Source organism: Bos taurus, chromosome 16 (genome assembly GCF_002263795.3).
Source record: "Bos taurus isolate L1 Dominette 01449 registration number 42190680 breed Hereford chromosome 16, ARS-UCD2.0, whole genome shotgun sequence".
NCBI lineage: Eukaryota > Metazoa > Chordata > Mammalia > Artiodactyla > Bovidae > Bos > Bos taurus.
Genome location: NC_037343.1, coordinates 54,932,559 through 54,957,280, shown reverse-complemented (window position 1 = coordinate 54,957,280; position 24,722 = coordinate 54,932,559). Strand labels below are relative to the sequence as shown.

At 42.5% G+C, this 24,722-nt stretch overlaps 3 protein-coding genes across 6 annotated transcripts in view; 2 read left to right on the top strand and 1 right to left on the bottom strand.

The window, feature by feature from the left end:
- SLC9C2 (solute carrier family 9 member C2 (putative)) overlaps nt 1–15,133 on the top strand; it is a 101,323-nt gene extending 86,190 nt beyond the window's left edge. For 3 of the 4 annotated variants that reach the window (XM_059875791.1, XM_059875790.1, XM_024976854.2), the window contains 4 exons: nt 5,198–5,383; nt 7,043–7,127; nt 8,552–8,607; nt 10,612–15,133. In XM_059875791.1, the coding sequence (XP_059731774.1) occupies nt 5,198–5,383; nt 7,043–7,127; nt 8,552–8,607 (327 nt within the window). In that variant the 3' untranslated portion in view covers nt 10,612–15,133. Of the gene's footprint in view, nt 1–2,927; nt 4,019–5,197; nt 5,384–7,042; nt 7,128–8,551; nt 8,608–10,611 lie in introns of those variants that run through there. The other variant, XM_059875792.1, reaches the window with a different exon arrangement.
- PRDX6 (peroxiredoxin 6) lies at nt 14,717–24,633 on the bottom strand. The gene is given in 5 exon segments (NM_174643.1): nt 14,717–15,810; nt 17,105–17,251; nt 18,214–18,360; nt 20,215–20,371; nt 24,503–24,633. Coding segments are annotated over 5 exon segments (675 nt in total). The 5' UTR covers nt 24,598–24,633; the 3' UTR covers nt 14,717–15,681.
- The window catches only part of AADACL3 (arylacetamide deacetylase like 3), a 160,362-nt gene continuing 156,005 nt past the window's right edge, over nt 20,366–24,722 (top strand). Inside the window, exon 1 of the mRNA XM_059875794.1 lies at nt 20,366–24,449. The gene's annotated coding sequence lies outside the window, so the exon portion shown is untranslated. The remainder of the gene's footprint in view (nt 24,450–24,722) is intronic.

Genomic DNA, 24,722 nt, shown 5'->3' with positions numbered 1-24,722 from the left:
AATGTCTCTGCTTTTGAATATGCTAGCTCGGTTGGTCATAACTTTCCTTCCAAGGAGTAAGCGTCTTTTAATTTCATGGCTGCAGTCACCATCTGCAGTGATTTTGGAGCCCAGAAAAATAAAGTCTGACACTGTTTCCACTGTTTCCCCATCTATTTCCCATGAAGTGATGGGACCAGATGCCATGATCTTCGTTTTCTGAATGTTGAGCTTTAAGCCAACTCTTTCACTCTCCTCTTTCACTTTCATCAAGAGGCGTTTTAGTTCCTCTTCACTTTGTGCCATAAGGGTGGTGTCATCTGCATATCTGACGTTATTGATATTTCTCCCGGCAATCTTGATTCCAGCTTGTGCTTCTTCCGGCCCAGCGTTTCTCATGATGTACTCTGCATATAAGTTAAATAAGCAGGGTGACAATATACAGCCTTGATGTACTCCTTTTCCTGTTTGGAACCAGTCTGTTGTTCCATGTCCAGTTCTTTTTTTTTTTTAATTTTATTTTTAAACTTTACATAATTGTATTAGTTTTGCCAAATATCAAAATGAATCCACCACAGGTATACATGTGTTCCCACCATGTCCAGTTCTAACTGATGCTTCCTGACCTGCATATAGGTTTCTCAAGAGAACAGTATGTCATCAGGGAAATGCAAATTAAAACAATGTGATACCATTGTTGTTGTTGTTGTTCAGCTGCCCAGTCATGTTCGACTGTGACCCCAGGTACTGACTGCAGCTTGCCAGGCCTCCTTGTCTCTCACCATCTCCTGGAGTTTGCCCAAGTTCATGTTCATTGCATTGGTGATGCCATTCAGCCATCTCATCCTCTGACACCCTCTTCTCCTTCTGCCCTCAATCCTTCCCAGCATCAGGGACTTTTCCAATGAGATGAGTCATCTATTCACATCAGATGACCAAAATACTGGAGCTTCAGCTTCAGCATCAGTCCTTCCAGTTAATATTCAGGGTTGATCTCCCTTAAGATTGAGTGGTTTTATCTCCTTGCTGTCCAAGGGACTTTCAGGAGTCTTCTCCAGCACCACAGTTCAAAGGCATCAGTTATTTAGCATTCTGCCTTCTTTATGGTCCAGCTCTCACAACTGTACGTGACCACTGAGAAGACCATAGCCTTGACTAAATGGACCTTTGTTGGCCGAGTAATGTCTCTGCTTTTCAACACATTGTCTAGGTTTGTCATCACTTTCCTGCCAAGAAGCAATCGTTTTCTGATTTCATGACTGCAGTCACTGTCCGCAGTGATTTTGGAGCCCAAGAAGAGGAAATCTGTCCCTGCTTCCACCTTTTCCCCTTCTATTTGCCATGAAACCATGGGGCTGGATGCCATGATCTTAGTTTTTTTAATATTTAGTCTTAAGCTGGCTCTTTCACTCTCCTCCCTCACCCTCATCAAGAGGCTCTTTAGTTCCTCTTCTGTTTCTGCCATTACAGTGGTATCATCTGCATATCTGAGGTTGTTGATGATTCTCCTGCCTATCTTGATTCCAGCTTGTAACTCATACAGCCTGGCATTTCTCATGATGTGCTCAGTGTATAGGTTAAGCAAATAGGGTGACAGCAGACAGCCCTGTTGTACTCCTTTCTCGATCTTGAACCAATCAGTTGTTCCATACTTCTATTGCTGCTTGACCCGCTTACAGGTTTCTCAGGAGACAGATAAGATGATCTGGTATTCCCATCTCTTTAAGAGCTTTCCACAGTTTGTCATGGTCCACACTGTCAGAGGAAACAGAGAGAAATGTTTTTCTGAAATTCCCGTGCTTTCTCTATAATCCAGCGAATGTGGGCAATTTGATCTCTAGTTCCTCTTCCTTTTCTAAACCCAGCTTGGACATCTGGAAGTTCTTGGTTCACATAAGGTTGAAGCCTAACCTAACACGCAAGATTTTAAGCATGAACCTTACTGGGCTTCCCTCGTGGCTCAGCTGGTAAAGAATCCACCTGCAATGCTGGAGGCCTGGGTTCGATCCCTGGTTGGGAAGATTCCCTGGGTTGGGAAGATCCCCTGGAGAAGGGAAAGGCTACCCACTCCAGTATTATAGCCTGGAGAATTCCATGGACTGTATAGTCCATGGAGTCACAAAGAGTCAGACACAAATGAGTGACTTTCACTTCACTTACTAGCATGGAAGATGAGTGCAATTGTCCAATGGTTAGCACATTCTTTGGTACCCTTCTTGGGGATTGGGATGAATATTGACCTTTTCTAGTCCTCTGGCCATTGATGGGTCTTCCAGATTTGCCAACATAATGAATGCAAAACCCTGATGGCATCATCCTTTAGGGATTTGAATAGTTCTGCTGGAATTTCATCTCATCCACTAGCTTTATTAACAGCAGTGCTTCTTAAGGCCCACTTGACTTCACGCTCCAGAATGTCTGGATCTGGGTGACTAACCACACCATTGTAGTAATCTGGTTCACTAACATCTTTTTAATATAGTTCTTCTGTGTATTCTTTCCATTTCTTCTTGATCTCTTCTCCTGCTATAGATCTCTACCATTATTGTGCCCATCTTTGGGTGGAATGTTCCCTTGATGTTTCCAGTTTTTCTGAAGAGATCTCTAGTCTTTCCCCTTTTATTGTTTTCTTCTATTATTAAGCACTGTTTATTAAAGAAGGCCTTCTTTGTCTCTTCTAGCTATTTTTGGGGACTCTGTGTTTATTGGATGTACTTTTCCCTCTCTCCCTTGCTTTTTGCTTCTCTTCTTTCTTCTGCTATTTGTAAGGCCTCCTCAGATAACCACTTTGCCTTCTTGCTTTTCTTTTTCTTTGGGATGGTATTGTTTGCCGCCTCTTGTACACTATTATGGATCTCTGTCAATAGTTTTTCAGACACCCTGTTAACTAGATCTAGTCCCTTGAATCTATTCATTACTATTGGTAATTCTCCTCTGCTCTTCCCCAGTAGCATATTGGACGCCTTCAGACCTTCAGGACTCATCTTTTGGTGTCTTATCTTTTTGACGATTTAAAGAATTCATGAGGTTCTCATGGCAAGTACGCTGGGGTGGTTTGCCATTCCCTCCTCCAGTGGATCACGTTTTGTCAGAACTCTCTGCTATGACCTGTCTGTCTAGGGTGGCCCTGCAGAGCATAGCTCTTAGCTTCATTGTGTTATGCAAGCCCCTTTGCCACAACAAGGCAGTGATCCATGAAGGAAGTGATACTGTTGCACACCTATTAATTGGCCAGTGACAACACCACATGCTGGCCAGGGTGTGGAGCAACAAGAACTCTTCATTGCTGGTGAGAATGTGAAATGGTACACAGCCACTTTGGAAGAGAGTTTGGTGGTTTCTTACAAAACTAACATGCTGTTGCCATATGATCCAGCAAGCACTCTCTTTGATATTTACCCAAAGGAATTAAAAAACTATGTCCACACAAATACCTACACATGGATTTTTTTTTAACAAATTGAAATATGTTTGATTTATAAAGTTTTGTTATTTTCATGTGTACACCAATGTGATTCAGTTATATATATTATATTCTTTTTCATATTCTTTTTGCCTTATAGATTATTACAAAATATCAGTATAGTTCCCTGTGCTATATAGTACATACTTCTGCTGCTGCTGCTGCTAAGTCACTTCAGTCGTGTCCGACTCTGTATGACCCCATAGGCGGCAGCCCCTCAGGCTCCCCCATCCCTGGGATTCTCCAGGCAAGAACACTGGAGTGGGTTGCCATTTCCTTCTCCAATGCAAGAAAGTGGAAAGTGAAAGTGAAGTCGCTCAAGTCATGTCCGACTCTTAGTGACCCCATGGACTGCAGCCTACCAGGCTCCTCCGTCCATGGGATTTTCCAGGCAAGAGTACTGGAGTGGAGTGCCATTGCCTTCTCCGATATAGTACATACTTGTTGGCTATCTATTTTATATATAGTAGTGTGTATGTGATTATCCCTCCCTCACTCTTTGATAATCATAAGTTTGTATATGTGTTCATTTGTATCATTTTTTAAGATTCCACATAATAAATGATGTCACATGTTTGTCAATGTCTGGCTTCTTTCACTTAGTATGACAATCTCTAGGTCCATCCATCCATGTTGCTGCAAATGGCATTACTTCATTCTATTTTATGACTGAGTAATACTCTATTGTATATATGTACCATCACTTCATGGGAAATAGATGGGGAAACAGTGGAAACAGTGTCAGACTTTATTTTTCTGGGCTCCAAAATCACTGCAGATGGTCACTGCAGCCATGAAATTAAAAGACGCTTACTCCTTGGAAGGAGAGTTATGACCAACCTAGATAGCATATTCAAAAGCAGAGACATTACTTTGCCAACAAAGGTTCATCTAGTCAAGGCTATGGTTTTTCCTGTGGTCATGTATGGATGTGAGAGTTGGACTGTGAAGAAGGCTGAGCACCGAAGAATTGATGCTTTTGAACTGTGGTGTTGGAGAAGACTCTTGAGAGTCCCTTGGACTGCAAGGAGATCCAACCAGTCCATTCTGAAGGAGATCAGCCCTGGGATTTCTTTGGAAGGACTGATGCTAAAGCTGAAACTCCAGTACTTTGGCCACCTCATGCGAAGAGTTGACTCATTGGAAAAGACTCTGATGTTGGGAGGGATTGGGGGCAAGAGGAGAAGGGGCCGACAGAGGATGAGATGGCTGGATGGCATCACTGACTCGATGGACGTGAGTCTGAGTGAACTCCGGGAGTTGGTGATGGACAGGGAGGCCTGGCATGCTGTGATTCATGGGGTCGCGAAGAGTCCGACATGACTGAGCCAATGATCTAATCTGATCTGATATATGTACCACATCTTCTCTATCTATTTCTCTGTTGTTGGACATTTAGGTTGTTTCCATGCCTTGGCTATTGTGAATAATGGTCCAGAGAACATTGGGATGCATGTATCTTTTCTCTGGATATATGCCCAGGAGTGAGACTGTAGATCATATGGTAGTTTAATTTTTAATTTTTTGAGGAACTTCCTATTTTACATAGTGGCTGCACCAGTTTACAGTCCACAAAAGATTCCCCCTTTCCTCTACATCCTTGCCAATACTCGTTACTTGTCTTTTTGATGATAGCCATTCTCATTTCCCTGATGATTAACAATGTTGAACATCTTTCCATGTGGAATATGCCTTCTTCTTGATATCATGTGTTATTTTATATGATTTATAGAAAAAAATCTAATTTTATTGTAGGACCTAAAGTTTCAGAAGTGTGTGATGCTTAATCATGCATATGTGGAGACTTTATCAAGCTATAATGAAATGATTATTGATAACGTGAACATGAAATTTGTTATTCTTGTGTATGGCAGTGTTATTGATACCAAGACGGAGGTACCATATTTTGCACCTTGCATTTTACCTAAAACCTGTGAACAGGTAAGGAGGGTCATTTCTTAAGAGTCTTCTGCTTTTCCTGGTGCCCCATAAGTGACTTTAAAAACTCAACTAACCACCTTAAAGAAATTTAGGTTTCTCTAAACCTAGAAAGACCCTATAATTCTCACGTGCCCTTAACAAAACAGTCAAAATGTCCCCAGGGCTTGGGTGCTGTGTTGTGCAAGTTGTGCCCTGCATGAGAGTGTACCTGAGGGTCCAGTGGGGCAGGAATCTGCCTACTCTCTGCTTGCCAAGCTCTTTGCCCTGGCATGGGCTGTGCCTCCCTAGAGAAGGATGGGGAGCATTTTTCCTAGTTTGTGTGCAAGGCAGTGACACTGCTTGCTAGGATGGTTCTGGAAGTATCTGCACTGGTCGATAAGAAGGGAGATGCGTCAGCGTCATGTCACTTTGTTGCCACATTAGGGCCTAGGGGCACAACTCAATAGAGGACCCTAAACCCCATCATTCCATGCCTCTAAGGAAGGGGGAAGTAACAGGGGATGGGAAGAATAGATGCCAGGTCCCTAATGGGTGAAGCCACTTGCTGTTAGACCTCACAGTGATGTGAGGACAGAGCCCAAGTATGAGGAGGACTAAGAGGCTGTGAGAAGAGCTAACATCTCTTTATTTTGGTAACAAGTTTCTCCTCTTGGGGAGAGACCCTTTCTGCTTGTTCAGGCTGAGAAAGGTCGTTAATTTAATGAAAACTCGAGTCCTAGAAAAGTTGGTTAAGCTCCTAAAGAGTGCATTTGCCACTTTCCTAACACACTTATTTTGTCAACCCCTCAACAGTTCAAAAGGTGAAGGTAATTACAATTTTTTTTTTTTAATAGGAAGTGAAAAATCACTTTAACTTTGAAATAAGGGGTAGGGGACCACGGGAGCAATCCCCATAGTTTTGTTAAGACACCAGAGTTTGGAGGCAGGCATACTTGGATTTAAGACCTGATGCCTGTGCCCATGAGGTGTGTGAGGCTAGGCACCTAGAAAGATGCCTTCTGACCCTCAGGTTCCTCTTACTAAGATGAGGATAATAGCAGCAGCCATCTCATAAAGTTCTTGTGGGGATTAAATGGGATAAAATGTGGTAATATCTAGAAATGATAGTTATATGTGACTTACGTATGCTGCTTGCATTCTGGGAGGGCAGATTTTGTGGCCGTTGGGCAAAAGCTCAGGGAAAAACGCTTATTTTTTTCCTATCTGGGAAGGCTAGGGCCTGAGCCCTTGAATGTCAATGTTGGAATAAAAGTAACTCAGTGGATGCTGGGGATTCCATTTTCCAAATTGGTTACAAGTAAGGTGTAGAAACTTCATTTCTGATATTTATAAAAATGCAAAAGATAATTTTCTGGTCCAAGACTTCTTAAAATTATTTTACATTTTTGATCACTTACTTTTTCACATAGTAAGCCATGTAAGAATCCATTCATTCATCTTTTCTTCCATCCTTCCATCCATCCACCTACCCATCCCCCACCTATCCAAGACTCTTTGAAACAAGGTAAAAAAGGATTTGAAATGAAAAAGATAGAGCTTAGGTTGGAGGTTAGTTCTATGTTTTGGCTTATTTTTTTATATTCTTTGGAAAGGCTAGGAGGCAGCCAGTTTAGAGGTCAGAGAATGCTCTTTTGACTGATTTTGACTTTTCTCCTTTAGGTGCAGGGAACTTCAGATTTAAGCAAGCTGTTGGTTATCCAAGCACCTGCGCCTGACAAAAATGATGGCAATGCCAAGGTCATGGGTAAGGGGGTAGCTCTTTAGTGGTAGGCAAACCACTGAGAAAAAATTTTGATACATGAGCTTCATTGTATTCTAAAAAATGATTTGAGGGCGCTGTGTGCGTTTGTCATCTGTCTCCATTCTCCATCCTGGCTGCCACACTGCTTCTGGGAGGTCACATTTCAGAGACTTTCAGACACTGAAGTCCAGGTGGCTCTGACTCTCTCGTGTGTCTCTTTCCACAACCCTGTTGGGGGTAGCAGCTGCTACCTTTACTCTGATCCTATAGGCTGGAGCCCCATAGTGCTGCTGGGAGACAGAGCAGGAGTGGGGGTGGGGGAATAGACTCACACAGCAGGCCCAGGTGTGGGATCCGGTTTTCTCTCAAAGACCAAAGAGAATATAGACTCTAACCCATGCTCATGGAATAGTCCAAGCCATGGTCACAACCAAAACTCAGATGACTTGCTTTGAGGTGACTTTGATAGTCACTACAGAATTATTGTCACTAAGTGCATATGAGTGCCCATTTGCTTATATCATGGTGCTAAGCATACTGTAAAGATGACTTTCTAGGAAGGCCTTGCTGTAGGGAAAATGCATTCAAGATCTTTCGTTCAGTGCTTAGCATCCTGCCTTACCAAGCCCAGGGTCACCATTTCCCCAGCTACTTCAGCTTGAAAACACAAGCATCCTTGATTTGCTCCTCTAATTTAGCCTTCACAGTGTCTTTAGGTCTGCTGCTCTGCTGCTTTCACAGCACTCCTGGAGCACAGGAGTATATGGCAAGGCTGGGAGCTCAGGGTCTAGTGTCAGCCCCCGTACGGCACCCCGAGGGCTATTGAGTTGGCGGAACTTTTAGAGTGAGGGAAATATATTATCTGCATTCCCCAATGAGTCTGGGATGAAAGTCACAAGTGGCAGTCCCATGGACTTGATCCAGCCAGTACGCTGTATTTGGCTTACATCTGTGTTTTCTTTTAAACTTTCTTTTAAAATTGTGAAGTATAAACATCCAGAAATTTCACATTTAAAAAAATACAAATTTTGAGCTTTTCTTAAAAAAAAAATTGGAAAGTCTTTGAACACTCAGTCCTTTTATCTATGTGTGGCAACAACCAGATAGAGCTGAGCATCGCTGGCTCCTACACAGGAAGCAGGTGCTCTGTGGTTTGCCACAGTCCACACCCTCCCTCTTGTGTTATATCCAAACCACTCGGTCTGTGTGACCTGCCTGTTCTCATTTGGATTTGCCAGCCCTTGTATTGGATTTTTGGGAGCCTAGATCACAAATCTCCTTGAGGGAAAAATGTAAAAAGCCCATTTGAATGGGGAGACTTACAGGGAGGAAGTAAACTGAGATTTCAGAATATCCTCTTGCTACCAGTACTCTGAAATTCCTAATGTAATTTTTCTCTTTTATGCGTTTCTTTTGAATTGGCTCAGGCAACACTGGTCTTGGAATGACTAAGAGAAACTACCAGTGGAAGAAAAAAGATTAGGTAATTAACTTGACACTTTGGATTTTTCTTATTGTGACTATTAAACTACACAGTGAAAATAAATTGTGAAGTCAAGTAGCAACATGTAGGTGGCGAGAAAAAAAACTCTTAGTGGCAACACTTTAATACGGGAAAATTGGGATTAGAGTTCACCTGAATTACTTAACAGTTAAAATTATAGAATATTTTTGAAAATCGTAATTTTGCCATGATTCCCTCTCCCAATTTTTCCCCTCCCAATTCCCTTCCCTGTTATTTATTTACTTTAAAAAAATTAATTCTGGCTGCACTAGGTCTTCATTGCTATCTGTGACCTTTCTCAAGTTCTGGCAAGCAGGGACTACTGTCATTGTGGTGTGCGGGCTTCTCATTGCAGTGGCTTCTCTTGTTGCAGAGCCCAGGTGCCAGGCATGCAGGCTTCAATGGTTGCAGCTCCTATGCTCTAGAACGCAGGCTCACGTAGTTGTGGCACACAGGCTTAGTTGTCCCTTGGCATGTGGAATCTTCCTGAACTCAGGGATCATTGGCAGGCAAATTCTTAACCACCGGGGAAGTCCTCCCCTGATATTTAGTTCAAAGTAGGGATCAGGGATCTGGGATCAGGGATGAGGAGGCCCATCCATCATACAGTGAGACACTAGCATTTAATTATGGATGTTTATCTCTGGAGTGTGTATTCCCATGGATCTGTAGGTCTCTGGTGTGGGTGTATAGAGCCCAGGTTGATCATGGGCATTTTCCTAGGGTTTCAATTTTATTTGACAATCTTTCAAAGGGAGACATTAACTCATTTTACTATTAGGTTATTTAAAATGTATATTGAAATAAACATACTATGGAGTAGGATGACAAATTTGCATGAATTTAAGATAAAACAAGAGGCCTCCAAATATTGTATTAGGGAGAGTCAGTTAGGTGTTGCCCTGATGACATTTTTTCCTAGTTTCCTCATCAATCAGAACTAATTTAGAAAAGTCTGAGAAGTGCTGGAAACTGTGCCTAGAGTTAGGGAGGGAGAGGGCTGGTCACACTGGGCAAGGACAATATGGAGGCAAGTCTGGTGGGGACCAGGGTAGCCGGCAAAGCTTGTTACTCAAGGGATCTCTGTGAGGGCCCCTAAGAGAGTTCACTTGGGCCAGAGCCCACTGCTGAGCGGAGTGGATTGGAGAAGACAACTATGACAGAGCAACAGGACGGTGGGCAAACGCAGGAGTGGGCCATGTAGCAACAACAGTGGTGCCAAGAATGGGCTTCAGGAGCCTTTAGCACCCTCCCTCCCGCAGTTGCCAAGTCACTCCAAAAAAACATGTCTTCTATGAAAAAATGATGTGCTGTGGAAATGCAGCTTCATAAGTCCCTTGACCATCACACCCCCAACCAGATCACCACCCTAAGAAACTTTTAATAGAAATTCTGGGCCTATGACTATCATTTATGACAATCAGGGTGGTCTGCAGTGTGTCTGTTGGGGAAAGGAAAGTTGCATTGACCAAACTGATGGTTATTGGTTCCTCTAAACAAAGCAACTGAATTCCTTGTAGGCAGTCTTCCTAGGTCATCCTCTGTCTTTCTTAAAGGGATCTATTTCACAAATGTGACACCTCGTTAGGCATCTAGCAATTTGGCTTGTCGCTTTCCAGTCTCTTCCAGGTCCCCTTATTTAAAAAATTCTCATTACAATTTAGGAGAAAAGTTTCCAGTTTACCTTGCAATCAGTCACAAAGTTAACAGGAATTCAGCTCTCCTCACATTTCTCTTTAAGTGAACTTTGATACACTACTCTAACTAAGTGAATGTATCTCTTTACAAGATAATGCTTGTTGGGATAGCGATGCACACCTACTTAATTACTCAAAGTCTTTAATATGTAAGCTCTTCTAAAGGGAGTGTTCCAGATAATTAAATGGAAACTTTTCAGTAGGTTTTCCGATTGCACTTACTGTTTTTCTTTTTTTTTCTGAAATGCTCATAGTCTCATATTTTACTTTTGACTTTCTTTTATAGTTGGAAACTGGATCCCATTTTAGAAAAGGACTTTAATGGCGCTTACATGATTCGTGGAGTCAGTTTAGAGACGGAGCTAATATCCTGACCCAAGTGCTGAAACATTACCTGGCAAGTTTACTCACAAACTGCTAAAGCAATTTACCTCTGCGTTTATTTTACAAACAATTTTGATGGACTGCTGCAAAAGCTCTAATTTTAAGTAGCTGCATTTATATTTGAGATGTTCAAAATCCTTCAGATACCTTAAACTTACGGTTTAGCAAATGAAATCCTGCATCCAGCTGAGAGCAACCTATGATAGAGTAGAAGTTATCAGAAGCATTGTACAATTAACCCACTACTATCTAAAGCATAAGAACTATAATTTTGACTTGTGTTATTGCTACAACTAGTGCCTCCCTAACATTTTACAGAGTAAAATCTAGTAAATCCTCAATCTAGTAAATACTGAAAAATGGAACCACGTTCCATAGTTATTAAAAGCAGTTTAGGAGAAATTAACAGTCTTACATTGCATAGAACTATTTAATATCACTTTTCATTTTACTTAAAAAAGTCAAATAAAATTGAATTTTATGATGATTGTTTAATATTTAGGGTCCATTATTCCTTTTCATTTCAACAAGATTTTAAAAGAATACACGATTCTCTACTCCAGGGAAAACCATAATAGAAGAAAGAATAGAAGAAAACACAAGAGAAAAAGTCAAGCCCCTCCAGATACCTAGAATAGGGCAGTATTTCTCAGAGTGGCTTGTGGAGCACTTATGTGTCAACAAACGTTAGGTGCAGCCACACCGAACAGCAGTCCTGCAGCCGCGACTGTCTGCTGTCTAAGTTATCACAGACCCGGTTTCCTTTCAGACTCCCTGTCTTTCATCCTTGGCCTGTGACTTTTATCCTCAGGGTGACAAAATGACATCTGTAACTCAGTCATCCCATTTGCTTTTCAGTGAGGCAAGGCACTTTCAGGAAGAGACCCCACCACAGGCCAACAGTCACATGACCACACCCACCTATCATCTTAAGATGAATTTTAACTGGCACCTCAACTTGCCACCCTTAATACAATCTGGGTATTTTTCATGAAGAATAAGGGGAAATGGCTATGGTGAACTGCAGCGTCTGCTGTATACTGCATCACGATCACCTGGGTGGTGACAGATGGAGAACTTCTGGCCACTTATTGGAACCCACGTGGAACCCACGTCTGGGGGAAGGGCCCTGGCCAGCTTATTTTAACACACTCCTCATGTGGTTTAATGCATATTGAAGCTTGAGTTCCACAAGATAGGGGGTAAAGAAGTAGCAAAAAAACAGATGCCTGCTCTACAATCTTATGAGGCACGTTATCATGTTATTTGAAATAACCAGAGAACACTTAATTCTATGTGTATCAGTTAGGACGCTTTTGTCCTCGTACCAGAAAACCCAACTCAAAAATGCTTAAACACTAAGGTGATTTATTTTTATTACTTAAAAAAATTTTCCTTATTTTTGTCTGTGCTGAGTCTTCATAGTGCGCAGGCTTTTCGCTAGTTGCGGAGAGTGGGGACTGCTCTCTAGTTGCGGTGTGTGGGCTTCTCACTGCGGTGGCTTCTCTTCTGGAGCCCAGGCTTCAGTTGCTGTGGCAACAACGTGGGCTCAGTAGTTGCAGCTCCTGGGCTCTGGAGCACAGGCTCAATAGTTGTGGCGCACGGGCTTAGTTGCTCTGTGGCATGCAGGATCTTCCCGAATCAGGGATCAAATGAATGTCTTCCGCATTGGCAGACAAGATTCTTTACCACTGAGCCACCAAGGAAATCTGGTAATTTATTATTTTGTGTTATAGTAGTCCAGAGGTAGGATGGGTTCACACTTGTTAGACTCAGTGAAGATCATGAAAGGTCAGATGTTTTCCTTTCTCTCAACTTGGCTGTTGACCTTTACAGCCTCATTCTATGGCTGGATCCCTGCTCCCAGGTTGTAAGTTAGCTGCAGCAGCAATCAGTATCTCATGTTTTTTTGTTTATATTCAATGTGTGAGAGAAAAACGGCTTCTAGTTGCTCTTGTTTGAGAAAGAATTCTTGTAGAAACTCATGATCCTCTATTTGTGTCTCAGTGCTCATTGCTGAACCAATCACTGACAAAGTGGCAATGCCTTTTTAACTAGTTAACGCATCCTTTAAGTTTGAATCAAAGTTGTATTTCCTCAGTTTGCATTGCCCAAAGCGGTGGAGGTCAAATCAAACTGTGAACTGTGCCAGTTCACTGCATCCAAGTGGCATCTTGTTATGCCCCTTTAGACCCAGCCATTCTAGCTCCTTACCCCTTCCTGAGCCTCTCAATGAGGATTCTTACCCTCAGGGGAATGGTTGGAGGTAAGGTCAGACTTTTGGCAAGACCACCCAGCAACCTCAAGTCACTCCGAATCTTAGATGGCTATCTCTTCTAGCAAAAGCATTTGCTGATTCTTTGAGAAGGCACCCAGTAGACTGCCTCTTAAATTCTTAAGCTTCTCTCATAGCCACAACAGCCATATAATTCATTTTCACTTAATAAATTATTGGACTTATTAAATCTTATTAAATCTATTCTCCCTATAAAGTTGAGAGCAACAATTCTGGAAAGGGGAATTCTCCTTCCCATGCCAAGTTAAAAAATAAAAAAAAAAGGACTTATAATCACTGCTACCCCCTCAACATACATTCATTATGTAACATTTTACCTTTGGAGACTACTCTCACACTCCCATGGCCTCATGGCTGCTTCGTGGTAGAACCAGTTAATTTGTGGGTACATGACCTCCCTTTTCCTTGAGTTTTTCAGCATTTTTGTATGGACATAATCTATGTGGGTAGGGTAGATATAGCTAAACAAAACATCAAGGTTTGGATGCCTGAGTGATAGGAGGGGCAATGTATTTATTGGGGGAATAATTGATGAATTCGATTTTGAATTTATAAACTTAATGGCCAATGTCCCATCAATCAGTAAAGGTAAGACTCGTGTGTGAATAATTAATGTTGGAGATTTAGACTTAAGCCAGACCCTCTCTGAGAGGCAGGACTGAAGGTGAATAGCCAAGGGAAGAGAGCAGTGGGGAACCTAGCAGGGAAGTGACAAGATTTGAGGAGCCAGGGGTTACTCAGAAGAGATGTGCTAAAGAGCACCAGATAGTCTTGGTTCTTTATGTACAAAACACAGTGACTTGGAGAAAAGGTGACAGCAAGATGCCAGCCCAGTTAAATCTCTCAGACCAGCATTCCCAAGGATATGACTTGGAATTTTCACCTTCCTTCTCAACCTTCTTAGCATCACCCAAATTTTACATGTGGTGAAACCACGGAAATGAAAAAGTAATGACTTCTCTAAAACACGGCACCAGGGATCAGATTTTACGTTATTCTACTCAATAAAAGTATAGAGGGCTACATGCAAGAGATTATACAAGGTATGGGACCCTTCTTTCTAAACCTAGGACAGTATACTAAGTCTGAGAGACTCTTGAGTTGGGAATCCTTCATACTCTTTCCAGAGAAGGCAATGGCAACCCACTCCAGTACTCTTGCCTGGAAAATCCCATGGATGGAGGAGCCTGAAGGCTGTAGTCCATGGGGTCACGAAGAGTCGGACACGACTGAGCGACTTCACTTTCATGCATTGGAGAAGGAAATGGCAACCCACTCCAGTGTTCTTGCCTGAAGAATCCCAGGGGCAGTGGAGCCTGGTGGGCTGCTGTCTATGGGGTCACACAGAGTTGGACAAGACTGAAGCAACTTAGCAGCAGCATACTCTTTCCAGAAAAGCAAAATATGTCCCATCACCCTCAAGATTGGTATACTTAAATCCAGCACCCCTGTTAAGGTATTAGGTTAGAGGAGCTCTTTGTTGCAGGGGTCAGAGATTCCACAGGGCCCAGTTAATACAAAGGTGCAAAGTAGGCCTGGAGATGTGGCAGGATCACATTTTCATCAGCAGCTCCTCCATTTTCATTACATGAACTTTTATACACCTATCTTTGGAGAGAAGCATCAGTGTCAGTCCTAGCGAGGAGACGTCTTGCCTTCAGGACATGAGTCTGAACTAGTACTTCAAAATGTGACAACAGAATTCTCTGATCACGTTTTTGACAAAGGATTTATTTGCTGATCCCTAAGAAGCAAAAATCAGAAAAATATCTCCCTCCCCCACTGCAAGAATAGATAATAAAACATTTTCAGTCATCCTCTTCCCTCTTCCCACGGTGGGCCCTTTCACATGCCCATCATCGTCGAACAGACTGACAGCCAGAAATTCTCCAAAAGGCACCTGGCACAGTCATGTTGCTCATGCCTTCTGCTCCACCTCTCCGGCAGGCAAGTGGAGCCTTTTCTGTAGCTTCTTGCTTTCAACAGAAATTTATTGAAAAATTTTCTTGATAGCAAAATATTTAAAGATTCTCTCCCCAGGCTCATCTTTCACTTAACTACTAGAAAAGTACTGAATTGAAAAGGTTTTTTCTCCCAGTTGTGATCAAAACATGGAATACTGAAGAACTTGCGGGTTACTCTAAGTTCTTAGGTTACACATGTAGATATGTACAGAGGAAGTTGAACCCCAAGTTCTATTCCTTCCCAAAATGGGTAACAGAGGATTTGATTAGAACAGAAAAAAAAAAAACCCCAAACCTGATAGTCATTCTATTGGCTTGGCCAAAACGTTCGTTCAGGTTTTAAAAAGCCAAATGAACATTTTGGTCAACACAGTATGATGGAGCAAAGCAGGCTTTTTCAACCGTAAACTGATACCACCTGTTGGTCATAAACCCTGCAGAGATCCAAGTAAGTCCCATATTTCGAAGAAAGTCAGCAGAGAGTGTGAAGATATACGAACAGAGGAGAAAGCTGCTGAAGGCACAAAGGATCCCAAGAAATTTTTAGTGCTGTTTTCATTTAATAAGCCAGTAGTAGAGCAACCTAAAGACCTTGGCTGTGATCACACCAGAATGTTTTTAATGGACTGCTGTGGGGAAACATGATGGACAGCTGGCATCCTCTGGCTCATGGTGCTAAGTGGGCAGCTCCAGAACCATCTCCATGGCGAGCCTATGGCTGGGGTGTGTAGCGGAGGTATTTCTTGCCAGATGGGAGCTCTTTGGTGAAGACTCCTTTAGGGAAAAGTTTTTTGGCTTCCTCTTCAGGGATGGTTGGAAGGACCATCACGCTGTCCCCATTCTATTGAAAAGACATTGAGAATGGTGAAGTTCAGTCTTTCATGATGAGAATAATCAAGTCTCCTTTGCTTTGCTCTCTCCCCCTAAGGAATTTTGCTTTCACAAATTGATCTTTGACACTTTTGGGAAGAGAAGTATTTCCCCACCTTAATAAGAAATAGTCCTGCTTTAAACCCAGTAACGGTTTGCTGCTGCATTTTAAAATTTATTCTAAGTAAGTCCTTTTCACTACCCTGTGGGACTGAACCTAGCTTCCTCTTTCACCCTTGGTCCCTACCTTTATCTCCTGCTGCTGCTTTTCCAGGCATGTTGGCTCTCCTGTTCCTTGAACGTGCCAAGCTCACTTTTAGGAAAACTCCTTAGCTGGTCCTTTAAGCCTGCAGGGCTCTTCCCTCCTAAAGATGCATGACTTGGTCTCTTGCTTTCTTTACGTCCTCCCCAAAGGTCTCTTCAGAGAAGAGCCTTCCTTCCTTGACAGCCAAATATAAAAGCAACTCCTCCCACCTCTGCTCCCCTTCTCCCCACCTTTGCATGATTACTCTCTGTCATACACTGTCACCTAAGATACTGTAAACTTTACTGTTGGTCTTTACCCACTGGAATGTAAATTTTGTGAGGGCAGGGACTTTACACTGATTGTTCACTGCTAAATCCCAGTGCCCACTGTCTGGGCTCAGTAAACATAGGTTCAATGAATGGACACAGAATTTCAATGGTTTCCCAGTCAGAAGAAACAAAATAACAAGACCAGGTATTCAGGTTATCGGATTAAACAATGTAGTGACGTTAAGAAACTCTTGTGGTATTATCCATGTCCTACATATTGCCGGAATAATAGAGATTAAAAATTCATGACAGGTTTCAGAGAATTCTACATAGGTTTAAAAGACTGGAGCTTAAGAGAAATGTTTCAAGACATTAATATACCAAATAGTTTTATACCCACGACTTAAGTGGTCAAACTAAGTTCTGCTATAAATATTTGCCATCAGGGAAGAGTTCAAGTTTTTTTTTTTTTAATCCTTTTATTTAGGAAAAGGAATCATTCTAACCAGTTAATCTGTCCAAATAACCTAAAAGTTAGAAATATAGGGAGTTTGTATTTTGTATAAAAGGTGTTAAAGACACTGAAAAATGGCCTCGCAGTAAATCCTAAACTCAGCCAGGAGGAAAAATCCTCTCAATATATCTGCATGCCAGAAACAGAGCCCTAGATAACACCCTAAAGGGAGCCATTCAGATGGCCCCATAGGCCCTCTAGGCAAGATGGGTTTCTGCCCTTTTAGGATCTTTACCTTCCAGTCAACCGGGGTGGCCACCCTCTTTTCTGCCGTCAGCTGGAGAGAGATAATTACTCTGAGAATCTCATCAAAGTTCCTGCCAGTGGTAGCTGGGTAGAGGATGGACAGTTTCAGTTTCTTATCAGGACCAAAAATAAACACCTGAGAAGTACACAGACACATAAACAGGAAGAACTCTCTGAGTGTTTTTGATATTAAAGCCTCTTATAAGGCTCTTTAGTCATTAAAAATGTTCAAGGGTATAACAAAACAAAATAACAAAAGCCCCCAAGTATCTAGAAAGACATGCCAAACAAACTGGGTAGTTGGAATAGTTATGATTTTCTTCTCTGTTATATTTCTAAACTTGAAGGGAATTATATTTGGTTTTGGCTGCCTCAGTAAGAAAAACTGACTTGTGAACTGAATCCAGAAAAGGCCTCAGGAAGGTACTACGTTAACTATGGAAAATGATCATAAAAATAATACTAATGGGAGTTGATGGTGTTGTTTACTCGCTAAGTTATGTCCAACTCTTTTGTGACCTATGGACCACAGCCTGCCAGGCTCCTCTGTCCATGGGATTTCCCAGGCAAGAATACTGGAGTGGGTTGCCATTTCCTACTCCAGGGGATCTTCCCAACCCAGGGATCAAACCCACATCTCCTGCTTTGGCATGCAGATTCTTTACCACTGAGCCACTTGGGAAGCCCAATGGGAGTTGACACTGGTCCTCAAAATTTTGTATATTTTTGCAGATGTGGGAATAAGTTTGTTCTCTGGTGGATAAGGACAGAACAAATAAGAATTCAAAACAAGAGATGCCTTAAGAAGGCTATGACCCACTGCTTTAAAGAGGGCTGTCAGGAGAACTATAGCAAAAGATTTCACTATTCTAGATGACAGGATAACTTTTTATGTAGATTTTCAAAAGCTGTGAATTAAGCAGTTTATTACTAAGTTAGCTGAAAATTTTACTTTGTACCAGCATTTAGATAAAAAGTGAGAGTGTCAGCACAGACTTATTTCCTAACTGGAGATACTCATTCATTTACTTTAGTTGCCCCAAGCATTTACTCAGATAGATGCTGCCTGGTCAGATTATCTAGTAGTACACAACTTACCACACGAGCAGTCACAGGCATGCCCTTTTCATCTTTCTCTGCTGGGTCCAGCATGCCCAACTGGATGGCAAGGTCCCGATTCTTATCATCAATGATGGGAAAAGGTAACTTTTCTGTGGGCTCTTCACCATTGTAAGCATTGATATCCTGAAATGCAGGGGAAAGGGAAAAAGGGAAGTCTAAAGCAGGCATATTCTCTAAATGCAATCAGTTAACAGCCATCATTTTGTAAGACAGGGAAGAGAGGACCATAATCATAATAATTTCTCTACACAATTTTAATAAGAAAGTTAATAAATGAACACTCCTTATCCCAACTGTTCACTGACAGAAATAACAGTAGGGTATAGTACTTAGGTTATAATCTAGAGCCTTTTCATGCCCAAGGCTCTTCAAATTCAGCGTGTTTTTATTGCTTTGAGAAAGCAGCATTAAACTCTCTAAAAGTGGAATAATACAGAGTTAAGACGTCAATCTCAGGTACCTCTGGGTACCCAAACACTGTAAAAAAAAACATCAGTAACAATGAGTTCACATCCAGAAATTATGTCACAGGCAAAGATAATTCTGTAGATATGGTACTGATCTGACCCCTGCCTCAAAAGCACCCTGACTCAGACATTAAGCTACTGAAACAAAGATATTAAGAAATGAGAAGAAATACAAATCTTAGAGCAAAAAGAATAGAGAGTTGAATATTCACTTCAGGAACAAGTCAAAGGTAAATCTCTTATGGGTAAAAAGGCAGAGGTGAATTTACACTAGGGTGAAATCCACATAAAAAGCAAAGCATTCCAAGTCTGAATTGAAGGACAATGTACTTGCTTCCGCTCTATGCCTTCCTCCCCTAGTGAAAAAACTTTATTCATTTTTCTATCCTGGGAAGTTTTTTTGGGGAAAAAAAAAAATCTAGCTTTATTATTTGATCTGGCATTGAAATTGCACTTGAGGTGGGCTAAGCATTATGGTAAGTACATGTGGGACACAGATAAGTAAAGTTCCTGCCTCTAAGGGAACTTCTAATTTGGTTAGATGATTTCCATAAGAAGCTGCAACAAATGCAAGATGGTAATATGCAAAAGGCAGAAGCTGAAGTACACCAGCCTCCCCATGTGTAAGACTGCTGAGCTAGGAAACGGTTTAAGGACGGGGTATGACTTTGACCTGGGCCTTGAAGGATGGATACAATTTTCACAAGGCAAAGGAAGGCATTCTAGGGAGAGGAAGCAATATTAATGAAACATGTAGGCAAGTCTGAGTATAAACTATTGACTGGAGAATGAGGAATTTATCTGGGTAGAGTTTTAGGAAGTAAGGAAAAAGACTTAATGCTGGAATAAGGTCTATGTATTCAGTGGTGCCGTGAAAGTAAAACAAGAGTTGGTGGCATCGCAGATTAAGAACCTCTGTGGATTTCGCCACAGAGACGCCACAGGATAAACGTAGCATTCATGAACTCTGAAATGGATAACAAATTATACCATGTTTCTTAATTCTATTAGCTTAACTTTCTTCCTTCTGTCACTAGCAGTCTATCATGTCACCACCACTAAAATAACAACGGATATGGTTTCATGCTGCAGGCACCTTGAGGTTTCCTACATAACCAGGTGTAAAGTTGGGACTTGTTTCCTATTTAATGTGATCACAATTCTGAAAATTCTAAGGCACAAGCTCACCAGGAAACATGAACCTGGGTGTGTTCCTATACTTTAAAGAGTATCATATCATTGGCTATAAACTCTTCCTTCTGCCACTGTAGTCTCAATGACTGCTATGCAGTAACTCTCAACCCTGCTATTTGCATGACAGGCATTACATTACACCCATGAAAAGCAAAGAACCATATGCTTTGGCTTTATTCTATCCTAAATCAAGCTAATTCCTACCCTCTATCATTTAGTATCAAAGAAAGTATCACCTTCACCTCAAAAAAGCCAAGCTACTCTATAAAATTGATAACATGATCTGTAACCTCAAAGCTTTGCCAACAGGTAATACCTTGCTCCATGCAAGATGGTCTTCCACACTGTCTATGGAAAGAGCAATCATCTTGACATTTCTCTTGGCAAATTCTGGTGCCAGCTTTGCTGCTCTGCCGAGCTCCGTGGTACACACTGGGGTGAAGTCCCGAGGATGGGAGAAGAGAATGCCCCATCTGATAAGGAAAAAAGGTCACAAGTGAATGAAGAGATGATCACCAACATCACGTACAGTGAGAAATCACAAATCCTAGATCAAAAATGGCTTTCTTTTTAAAATGAATGCTTATGAAGACAACTGGGCTTCCCAGGTGGTGCTAGTGGTAAAGAACCCGCCTGCCAAAGCAAGAGATGTAAGAGATGTGGGTTCCATCCCTGGGTCAGGAAGATCCCCTGGAGGAGGGCATGGGAACCCACTCCAGTTGGGATACGGCTGAAGTGACTTAGCATGCACGCATGAAGACAATCACGTTTAAACTTTTTTGTTGAGGAATGCTTTTCAATTATCTCCAGAAAAACCTGTTTCATGCCCAATTCAATCAAATATATGAAATTCAATATGGTAAATATTTAAAAAGACTGTCAGGGTATTGCCTACTTTAGTAACTCCAGAGCTACCCTGAGTCCTTTTCAGCTAAAAAAAATCTGTGCTATTCAAACTAAATACTTACTAAAATAGCTTCCCCCCTCCTTTACACTTTCTACATTTTTTTCTAAGCACAGATATGCTGACATTCACCTCCAATAATGGATGAGCCAGTATGCCTGAATCTAGACCAATGCCTGACTTAAATAATAAACACATTATGTAACCTGAAATAAATAGGCTTCTATCCTCTATTTATATGTAAAGTTAAAGCTGACACTTGGCTTCTTTTACATGAAGATATAAAAACTTTTGTAAAACTAGTTTACTGATCTAACCTGCTAAACAGGACACCCAATATTTGTACCCTGACAAAACAACAGCATTTTAAGATTTTCACCTATCTCTTCACGTGCAGTTTCTTCTTCCTTTAGACCAAGTGGGTAGAAAAAATATAGCCTTCAATGTTGATTTCTACAACTACAGATCCTTAGGGTAATAGTATTATCTAAATCATCATTGCCTAAGATTAAACTTGTATAAATTTTAAGCACATTTCAAGCTAAGTCACCAAGAATCTTTGGAGTACTGTCTTCTCCTGGGCAGCAGGAAACTATTCTTTCAACTGAAAATCTAACACTCAGTTTCCACACTCTAGTTGACTTAACATTAAAGCGGGACCTTAAACTAGTAGATTTCTCACGGTAGCCTAGACGCCACGCTGTCCTCCTTGAAGTCTGCCAAATTTCCTGAAGCACAAATAAGAAAGCAGAGACAGGGTACCTAATTCCCACCTACATCTGCCACTCAGCTCCCAAGGTTTCAGGAAAGGAAAAGACTTTCTTATAAAAAGGATGGATGGCCCTGTGGCAAGACTGGGAAGAGAAAGGTAATATTTTTAAGATTGTGGGAGGGTGTGGTATGTTTTTATATATATATAAAGGGCAATAAGATTTATTTAAAATGTATAAAAATAATCTAGTTATGAGTACAATCTAGGCCTTAGAGTCCATGGTGAAGGATCTATTTAAGGGTCTGATGAGACTTAAGGAAAGTCTCCAGAAGTTGAGAAAAAAAATGAACAGGGCAGTTCCTCTTGTATTGTTAAAGAGGTGATTAGTTAGAAAAACCAGGCCTTCTCTTTGCATTGTGAGTCAAGAGACTGTTTTGCTGAATCATGTTAAGAAAACTTGTCTGAAGCCACTTCACATCCTCCCCTTCAGAAGCCACATTCTATAGTCTGCTCCAGGCGAGGAACAGGATAACCCCTGAGAATGTCTTACTGTGGCCTGTTCCCTTCTAAGTCTCCCTACTGCTACTCTTCAGAGGAATACAATTACAGTATCCCCTTTCCTTCCTTCTTCGTTTTCAAAAGACAAAAAGGTTTCCTCCTTTAAGAGAGATGGTCCCAACTCACTAACCCCCTGGAAAAACCCACATTTTGTTTGGTGAAGATGTACTGGGAAGAAGCTGCTTCTGTCACATATATATGGTGACTGGGCTCAATAAACTCATTAAGTAAGCTCCCAAACCCCTTGGCTGTTTCCAGTTGTCCAGGGGAAGGGTAGGTACCCATAATGTTTGAAATTGTAATTTTTTTTCTTCAAAACACATCTGATCAAAAATTGACAGTCTGAACTGAAATCACATGAAGAATGGAGTTGGGAAAAATTCTATTTGGCACAATCCATTTATTATAGTGTTATAAAAGGCTCAAACTTATTTTTGGGGTAAGGCAGGAAATAGTACTCTCCCATACTTGACCCAAGGCAGACTTGTGTATTATTTGTTTATAGATGCAGTTTTCTCTCTCATCTTCCTCCTGCTGATTCCCTGAGAAGGTACCACTTTTAATCAGATCAACAAAAAATCCAAACAATTAGGGTCAGCTTAAATGGTGACATCATTTATAACTATTGCTACAATAATATGCTTCATAATAATATTTAGCTTTAATCTATACAACCTAAGAGCTTTGGCAAGATTTTGTTTTATGTGGTTGGGGGCTGTAGGTAAGAATGGGAAGAAACATTCTTTGAAAATCCCATGGAGTTTTGGAGAAATACTAATAACTAGATCCTTGAGTATGAGACCGGACATGGTCTGTATTTCTGAAGTCTTTGCCTGCTTTTAAGGTCTGACTGTTCCATTTCTCATCCTTTTTCTAGCCTAGTCCTCTCTTTCAAAGAACTTACCTTTTCCCTTAATCAGTGCTTGGAAAAAAATCCCCAGTGGCTTAGGTGGTAAAGAATCCACCTGCAATATGGGAGACCCGGGTTTGATCCCTGGGTTGGGAAGATCCCCTGCAGGAGGGAATGGATACCCACTCCAGTATTCTTGCCTGGAGAATCCCATGGATTCTCCGACAGGCTACAATCCATGGGGTCACAAAAAGTCAGACACAACTGAGCAACTAACACACTTCGAAGAGGTTGGTTAGGCCTAAGAATCTCTCCCAGGTGCTGTGTGTGTGTGTGTGTGTGTGTGTGTGTGTAAGAATCTCTCCCAGGTGCTGTGTGTGTGTGTGTGTGTGCGTGTGTAAGATTCTCTCCCAGGTGCTCAGTGTGTGTGTGTGTGTGTGTGTGTGTGTGTGTGTCGGGGGGCGGGGGGGGGGAGGGGTGCAGGCATTGGAACCCCAGAAATATAACTAGACACAGCTGGGATGTTTCATATTAAATCTAATCATCTTGACGTTTGCTGATGCAGAAGCTGTAAAACCACAGTTCCACCAATATACTCCTAGTCTAGTATGATTGCCAGGCTAGATCACGGGTCACCAGTTTGGCAAGACTGCGTGCGGCTGGGAGCAAGGCAGAAGGGGGAGGGGCAGTAAGAGGCACTCTGCTGAGAAACAAAAGGGCCTCAAAGTGGGAGGCGTTGGTGTCCATGACCTATCCACAGTTACTGCAAAACTGAACAACCTCAGAAAGCCCTTCCCTCAGGGTGCTGTAAGTTCTGGAATAAGGGACACACCCGCAAACAGTGTTCTGGGTTCCTCCCAAAGCTGCTATCAAATCAAATTCTAGCAGCTGGGGGAGGCTCTGGACAAAAAGTCTTTCAGCCACCAATTTGGCAGCTGGTGGTCTAAATTTTTTTGTGCTGAGAAGCCTGCAAATACCACTGCAGCAAGCAGAACCCTCAGATAACACGCTGGGCCCTTCCTAAACCTTCAGCCAGCAGCAGTGCCCTTTGACTGGCCTTGGCTACCCACCTTCCCCCGGGAATGAACTGCAGAACGGAGGCAGGGAGGGAGGTACGACCCTGGGAACGAGTCCCGGGAACTGACCGCCGATGCTGCCCGGCCCCTGCCTGCTCCGGGCCTCGGCTGGACCATGCTACTCGCACAGTTTACCCAACAGGAAGTAAATGGACAAACTCTCCTCCGCACCGGCCTCCCGTTCCTGGGACCCGCGGGAACCCAATTTTGTTTCCCCTCCCCCTTCCTCATCCGGGAGCCAGACCAACCACGCGGGGGCCGAGAAGCGAGAGGCTATCAAGTGGCCGGTGCAGGGTGGGCCGGAGGGTCGCTGCCCCTCCGCAGCGCCGCCGCGAAGAAGCGGCCAGACGAGACGCACGTGCAGGAACCGGTGCGGGGAGGAGACGGGCGACGAGCTGGGGGCCGAGCGGTGAGGAGGACCGAAGGGAGGAAAAAGGGAAGGCACCTCTGAGTGAGTTCGGGCGTAACCCGAGGCTAGGGCAGGGCGACGAGGTGGCCACTTACGAGTCTCCCAGATAGTCGTGGAAACGGATGCGGCCGATGGTAGTATTTGCCTCGAAGTTGGGAGCCTCGTCCCCGAGGAGGAGACCTCCGGGCATGGCGGCAGCAGTGACGCGGGAAGTAAGAGGAGGTGCAGTACCGACAGCCACTAGCCTGCTGGTTCTGGCGGTGTAGGTGCTGGGGGCGGAATAAATAGGGCTTTCAGGGGCGGGACCAAAGCCGA